The sequence below is a fragment of the Buceros rhinoceros genome, unplaced genomic scaffold, assembly GCF_000710305.1.
Source record: "Buceros rhinoceros silvestris isolate BGI_N320 unplaced genomic scaffold, ASM71030v1 scaffold32007, whole genome shotgun sequence".
In the NCBI taxonomy this organism is placed as follows: Eukaryota; Metazoa; Chordata; class Aves; order Bucerotiformes; family Bucerotidae; genus Buceros; species Buceros rhinoceros.
The window spans coordinates 33,614-41,654 of NW_010424481.1; the positions used below are offsets into that span (position 1 = coordinate 33,614).

At 43.9% G+C, this 8,041-nt stretch overlaps 1 protein-coding gene across 1 annotated transcript in view; it reads right to left on the bottom strand.

The window, feature by feature from the left end:
• VPRBP (Vpr (HIV-1) binding protein) overlaps positions 1–8,041 on the bottom strand; it is a 46,464-nt gene that overhangs the window by 25,313 nt on the left and 13,110 nt on the right. Inside the window, exons 9-13 of the mRNA XM_010140820.1 lie at positions 5,671–5,850; positions 4,629–4,838; positions 3,664–3,833; positions 1,811–1,935; positions 27–731 (exon numbers count right to left, since the gene is read on the bottom strand). Of these exons, the coding sequence (XP_010139122.1) occupies positions 27–731; positions 1,811–1,935; positions 3,664–3,833; positions 4,629–4,838; positions 5,671–5,850 (1,390 nt within the window). The remainder of the gene's footprint in view (positions 1–26; positions 732–1,810; positions 1,936–3,663; positions 3,834–4,628; positions 4,839–5,670; positions 5,851–8,041) is intronic.

The following is an 8,041-nucleotide window of genomic DNA, read 5'->3' on the forward strand; positions in this document are numbered from 1 at the left end:
GGTGGGCGGGTGCACAGGAGAGGCGCCAGCCGCAACAGGGGTGAAGGCAGATGAATGAGATGCTGCAGTCATGGGTAGGTCAGCCTCTTTAGTAAGAACAGATGCAGTTTCTCCTAGGCCCTTAGAGATGAGATGGTTCCGAATCAGGAGCAGCAGCTCCTTCTCGGGAAACGTGATCCTTGACTGGGCCACCACATCCGCTTTCTGCAACCGAGCCAGAGACACATCTGTGCCAATCAGCAATGGCTTCCCCGAGACACGCTCTATCAGCTCAGCAGCGTATTTGCAGAACTTCACGTGCTCGCTGCGCTTGTCCTGAAGCACGGGCTCTTTCATCAGCTGCTGAATTTGACAGCTGCTGAAGAGGGGCAGCTTGCTGATGATCTGCCGGACAGTACTGCTGCGCGAGAGCCCCACCAAGGCTTTGCAGGCTAATGCTCGGATCTGATCTGCATCTGTGATCGGCATCTTTATAGACAGCAACGACAGCAGTACTTTGATGCCATTGTTGGACTGTACCACATTCCACATCTTCGCTAACGTGTGCTCGCTGCTTTTGGGGGCCTGAGGAAGCTTTCGTCGAGGAGTTCCAGAGATGAATTTGCCAATACTGGAGATCCGATTATCTGGGCCACACACACAATTTATGATGATCTGAAGGGCTGATTTCTGAATCTCAGCATCATGGATGAAAAATTCACCCTCAGCAACTCCAAGGATGATACTAATACCTGGTGAGGGAAAGAAACAGCTTCTTTAGTACTCTGAAATGTTTCTTACATAGTTCAGACAAGTAACGGAGTCTTGAACAAATCTGAGGAAAGCAGGTAATTCTGGGATTTTCCAAAGTTCTGCTAACTAGGGTAAGATGTATTCTTCTACCTTCCTGGCAAAGTTCTCCTACACTGATGCTCCTCTACTTCATCAGCAGTAAGGAGGGAGTCAAACAATCTTTAAGAAAAGGTGATCAGACACAGCCAGGAACTCAAAATCTGAGACAGCTGGCACAGAGAAAGGCACTGGCACACCTCCGATTCTTACTGCAGAAAGCAGCGCCCTTCTACAAATACAAAGTGGAAACAGAGGAAGGAAGAGGACCGTGTTATGAAGGGGGAAAAAAAAAAAATCCTATCACAGCTTCTGAAAGGAGTCAGGCAAAAATGAAGCTGGGGTTTTCTTCCCCTCCAGACAGAGTTCCTGTTAGTTTCATGTCCTCTTCAGAAGATCAAAATCCTCACTCAAGAAGGAATTGGTCTTTTGTCTAGAGAAAAGTTTTGTGAAAAAGAATTTGTCTTTTGCCCATACTTAGCACTCTCCCTGCCTCTTGTTTTTCTTTTTTTTAAAAAAGTCAGGCCCCAGTTGATGTGTAAGCCTTAGAACTGAACCAGGCACATCTCATTCATCTGCATACTGCATCTGCAGGCAGCAGTTAGAGCCTACCTCAAACGGTATTAATTGTATCTCTCCCATAATCTCAGATGCCATATCCCCAGGAGATCTAAATTTCTGGGGAGTTGAGGGAACCTAATAGTCCCTTTACAAAAGTCGATTTGCCTCCACCTGTACTTAATGAGCTCTTGGAAACAAGTGCAAGTCAAAGACCATGCCTTCAAATCTGTGACCCAGCCAAAGTGCCGACGCAATTTTAACCACAGTCTGCTCCCCTATTTATTTGCACCTTGACAGTAACTCTAAATACATGAATCACCTTAACCCTCATCTCAGTGTAGGCCAGAAACACCCAGCTAAAATCCATGTAGCAGAAGACAAATGACAAGTGTGTAAGTCATCAGGACCACATTCAGCTTACCCACAGTGGAAACAGTAGATCCAGCTTCATCTAACACATCCACAGGTTCTGCCAGCTGCAACTGGATTTTAGGAACCACAGTGAGGATGGCTAGTACATCCAAGGCATATCGTACTGTGTCATTCCTGGAAGACAACAGCAGAAGTACTTCTGAGAGGTGTACATACAGAGTTGTTTCTGACACATAAAATAGGATTTAGTCTACTCTACTCCAACAAACAGGAGTAAATCAGTCACATCCAATGTATCTGATGGTGCCTTTTGATTTTAGAATGTTCCACTCCTGAAGGGCTGGTCTCCACAGAAGGCAGTGTGCACATGCACACTACTGCCTGCAGTTTGTCAACATCTATCCCACACTGCCCACAGGCTCTGAAAAGCAATGTAATTTTGTATTTACAGAAATAAGAATGTCAAGACTTGGCAACAATAATCTTCTAAATCTAATCTAACTCAATGTCTTAGCTGGAAAACACTGCTGTCTAACATACTCTGTCACCAGTCAGCTAGGAAGGAAGTTTTGCTGAAGAGAAGGGAAATTGCTTAGCAGTAAACCAGACTACTGTGACAGGGAAAAAGCATCTACTTAGGCACCAGTTTAAGAGAGACACTGGTGTGTGGAAGATGAAAAGGGTTGTTAAGCAAGAAGTGGGAGAGCAGAACACCATGAGAAAAAGGGAGAGAGTTTGTAAGCCTGTATGGAAAGGTAGGAGTTAACCCAGGAAACAGCTGCAAAGAGTAAGAAAGAGGAGAAGAGAAACTACCCAGGAGAGTGCAACCTGAGAGAGAGAGGGAGGCAGGGGACTGCAGGAGCAAAACAAAGGCTTTCAAGTTAAGGTAGGCAAGGAGCTCACACAGGCAGCAGAAACGAGAGGGAGGGAGTCCTAGTGACAAGAAAACTGCTGATGACAATCAGTTATAGCAGACGGTGACTCACAGTGACCATATCTCTACAGAGGACTACTTCAGTCTGGGGAGCAGATGGTCATTAGGATAAACAGAGGTTCGAACTTTGCATCCATCCTCCTGAACTGGGGACAGGACCCTAACGGTATTTTAATCGGAGCCTGGTGGCAGTTCCCTTTCTTTTGCAAAGATACTGGAGATTTTTTTTTGGTGTAGGGAGGTGCCACAGAAAGATAACAGAATCTCACGGTGTCCCCACAGCTTGTCTGCAGCCAAGACAAGTGAGAAACTTAAGAGTGGCATCGTAAGGTAAGCCCCTCTACCAACACATTGAGTTTTACAGCTAGTGGTGTATCATCTGGGGACGTGAACCTGAGCAATGCCGAATAACAATCTTCAGTCTTTTTCCCCTCTCACATGCTGGCTTGTTGCATATGACTCTCTTGCACAGTTACACCTGCTCAGTAAACTTCAAATACCAACAAATCAAAGTCACACACAGCATTCTCTCAAGTCCACTACACTAGGACATCTTAACAGACAGCCCACCTCTTTCCAGGATGAAGATAAGTCTTGATCTCACCCTCTGCTTTGAATGTTTTCTAACCTTCCTCTAACAAAAAGGTAAACAAATTTTGAGACAGACAGAAAGTGGCAGAGAACAGTGATTAAGCTCTACTACGATGCTGATTTATCAGAAAACAAAGGCCTGAGGCATTTTGGCTCTTCAAAAGTCTCATGACATCCCTCTCTATCTCAAAAGTTTAGTTCTGCTTTCCACAGTATTAACTTTCATAAGCACTGTATAGCCACAGCACAGGCCCTAACAGCACTAACCGCTATGTACCTGCTTTAAACACTCTCCGTGAGGTAGAAAATGTAGAAATGTCCTGCCCAAGAGTCACAATTTGCTGCACTAAAATACAGTACTACAGCAAAGGGCTCACCTTGCATAGTATGTCTTCCAGTTGCATGCTATTGAAATGAGCTGAAGCATGAGTTGGACACAAGATAGTTTGAGAAAAACCTCCGCTGGCTCCCAGTAGAGCTGTGCTGGGCCATACTCAATCAGGAACTCCATCATCTCCACTATCTGCTCATGAGTATACGAACAGGCCTGCAGGGAAGGGAGTTGGAAGCAGTAGGAAGAGGTCACAAGGGTCACAAACTTATACATCAAGTCCCCCATTGCTGGGATTTAACTGAAAACTGCACTCACAAAGAGCAGATTACCATTGCCTCTTGCAGATTAAGTATTTACTTTCTGATTTATTCCCTAATTATAAAGGAATACAGCACTTGTCACTGTAATATATAATAATAAGCTTAAGATTAATATTCGTTAAGTTTCTTTGCAGTCCTAGAAGCCTTAGGCCAATTTAAGAAGAAAATTACATTAAATTAACATTGCACTCTGCTTTTAAGCTACTAATCTAGTCGTTAGTAGACCATCATTCAAAACAAATTTCTGCTAAAATATTAAAAAGACTGCAAAATATATTCAATTACAGTTCCTAAGTTCTGACTGCAAAACATACCGAAGAAAGAAAGGAAATTCCTAACAAGCTTGCCTTTCAATATTATTTTTTTAAATTACACAAGAAGGCAACACCTTATACACATTTCTTTAGTTACTGAAAACAGGTGATTTTTGCAGAAGCAAAAAACCCCCTTGTTTTCTTATTTCAGCTCTTCTAGAGAACCATCATAAATTAAACCAGAAACCACAGGTAAATGTGCTCCCTCAAAATAAGCAGCCATAAAACTCAGTTGGGTTTTTTGTTTGGTTGGTTTTTTTTTTTTTATTAAAAAAACTCCAACTTTGTAAGAACAAAGTAAGACAAAGAATCATGGCCAACGCAAGAATCTCCCAGGTCATTCTTAAAAACTCACCTTGCAACATGCTACTCACCTTGTAGGGGGGCTGTGGGTGGACCAGAATGCCACCTTCAGTGCGCTGCAGTGACTGCTTCACCTGCTCAAGCTTGATAGCAAGGTGGGCCTCAAAGTACCTTCGCAAGGCCATGCAGGTGTGTTTCCCAGTCTGGCGACTGGCAAAGATCTCATCATCACTCAAGAGGGCTCCTTGGTCTTCTAGGTTTAAGATCTCAAGAGTGCTTATCTTCAGGAAGATGTTGAATTGGGGGGAAAAAATGAAAGAAAAAAAGGAGAAATTTCATTAAAAAAAAGCTCCTTTGCTTGTACTAAACCCAAACAAACTGACTTTGCTATACAAGACATACCAGCCTACTCCCTGAGAGGTGGCAAAAGCTGCCGGAACAGAAAAGGCTATCTGCATGGGTAAGCAGTAAGACTAACGAGCACCACTCCCCCTCCTTCACTGTCTATGAAGAAAGAAACCCAGAAGCCACAGCCACGTGGAGGCAGTGTTGTGCCTAACATTATTTGCATTTATTACACAACACAAAGCATGCTTACACCCTGCAGTGCTGGTGTCCGAGTCACACCCAACCCAAGCTACCAGAACTGCGCAGCAATACCACAGAGACATCCCAGCTTTTGTACACATACAGTGTAATTTATGTTCACAAGGTACGGTGGTTACCACAACACACGGCTGTACCTCTCCTGGAATGAGGCTGCATTTATCTGCATCAAAAGGGTGCGTGACAATACCACACACATAAGTGGAATGGTGAGAAACATAGGAGCTATCCCTAAGCCACCACTGTTTGCCTAAGTACTCCTTAACCCAGGAGTTGCATCAAAAAGCTCTCAAAGAGCAGCAAGTCTCTGGACAATGATAATAACAATAAGCTAAAGGGATTCATGTGTAAGTTGCTTAGAAAACTCACCCCACCTTCTCTTGGGAACTCAGGACGAAAAAAAAAACCCAAGCAAAACCAAACAGATCTCTCCACAGCCGCACTGTAAAGAATGCAAAAAACCCTGTCACTAAAACCCTGTTCACCATGTAAAATTTCAAACCTTACCAGGTTAACCAGACGTCGAAGGCCATCATGCCTGTCAAAGAGCTCCAGGACAGCACGGAAAGAGAAGCAAATGGAGAAGAACATGGTAGCATGGCAGCAACCCGAGGCATGGGAGCACTCCATTAGCCATAAGGTGTAGTTTACGACATCAGAAAGCACATTATGGGGGTGCATGCACACCTAGAAAGCAAAAGAACATTCTTGAGGAGGACTTCAAACAAAGAATTTGTCCAAGGAAGACAAGGGTTCTTTGAGGGGCAGAGGACAAATATCAAATACTTCCAGCTTCAGTTGGGACAACTGAGACAAAATAAAATGTCACATTTCCAAACCAGAGAAAGCAAGCACCTATGAGACAATATGCTGTAGCAATACAGGAGTAGCATTCGGTCCATTCCCAGATGTAAAGACAATAAATACAGCAGTCTCAGCAGACTCCAGAGAGTCTTCCCCCATACCACCTCCAGCTATCAAAGAATGCTTCACTAGAGACAGAGAAGGAAGAGAAGTTTCCACTGAAGAAAGAGAGGTTCTTCTCAGTGTAAGTCTCACACCCTATGCTGAAGTTCTAACCGACTCTGGTACCTCTGAAGACTGGGGGAATTACAAGCACCACCAACGGCAAATCTGAAGCTTGACGTTCTCTGGAAATACACACCTGAGCCGGTCTTTTTGTTTTCTCAGCCCCTGCCTCTGGGAGTGCAGACCCTGTGTTCAGAACTGCACTCTTGCATAACTTTGTTAGCTTCTAAGGATGAAGAACCCGGAACTCTCTGCCAAGGTCAGCGCCAAGAGGAACAGTGCCAAGAGCTGAAACACCAGCAGCTATATGCCAAGTTAACAGATTTTTTTCACCTCTTCTCCACTGGTGTTGGACATACTCAGAGAATACAGAGCTACCAGCTCCAGCCATGCTTCCACTCCAAGATCTAGTCTTGGCACAGACTAAGTGACAAGGGACTGCTCCTTGAAACTGTCTTCCTCCAAAATCCAAAGACAATAGAGGAATTTACCACAGAATCCTGCTCTACCTGGTACCCATAGATATTTGGGGTAACATCTGGCAGATGAGAAAAGGTCACTACAAAAGAGCTGTATGGTTTTACGACATGGCCTGAGGATGTCAAGCAGAAGTAATCCTCATGCAGCACCCTGCCATGGCTTTTGGGTTTCCCTTGGAAAAACTAAGCAAGCAACAAGTAAAATCAGGAAAAAAAAATAAAGAAGGAAAAAGCAGCATAGAGAGTTTCCTCTTGACAAAGTTCAGAGAAACACCAAGCAGGTCACATGCAGCCAGAAAGAAGGACGTGACATGATGGGCAAAAGGAAGTGGAGGGAACATTATTCCCATTTCACCTTCCGCTCCTCCATGAGGGAAATGTAATATAGGGCACAGAGAGCCCTGGTCAACTGGGATTACCAAAAGGTTTCTGAACTCACTCATACAAATGCCTGCAGGACACAAATGCCAGCAGAATTCATACAGATACAGCTTTAAACAACCACTACCAGTCCCACCTCCACACACTCTGGAGTGTTAAGCGTGTTAAATCACAACACACATTCAGACAGCATCAAAAACTAGAAAAGAATAAACAGAAACGTACTAGTTTAATGGCTTCCATTTTCAGCTGACAAAAAAAAACCCCAAAAAATCAAACCCAAAATATTAGACAAAGCCAGGGACAGGCCAGGAATCAAAAGCCGTCACTCGAAGTAGAGCAGAGCTGGAAGGCTTAAGGCTATGAATGAATCTTAGAGGAGGATGCTCCCATATGCCAGCACTAACACTCACCAACTGAAAGTCCGTCTTTTTTTCTTGGCATGGTAGTAACTTGAGAATAAACTAGATCAATTTGTAGATCTCGCTCAGCACACACATGCTGCTGCCAGTACAAAAACCCAAGGAAACAGAATCGCTCTTTGAAGTTACTGGGAAACTGAATCTTAAGGGTGGACTGCCACATCAACCTGTCTGAAGGACTGCTTGCTGAAGAAATGCTACTGAACTGAGAGGAGGACTTCTTCTAAGAATTATTTTCTATGTTACAATATGAGGTGAGGAACTTTACCTTCAATATCAACGGTTTTAACATTTAAGCTCAGGCCACAGAGAACCCCTGATGTCATTTAATTTGGTTTTCTGAACAACGCAGATCAGACCTGCATTGGTCTTCTGCTGCACTCTAACACCACCACAGAAGTTGTGCTGCTGTCTGGAATCTGACTGAGGAACTGTGTAACACTGAAGCCATCCACACAGGGACTGGACACGGAAAAAAAACAGTCTCAGGTACAGGTACAGGAAAGAGAAGATAAACAAGAACAGAGATGTTTTTCCTTTTTTTTTTTTTTGAGGGGCAAGAGGGAC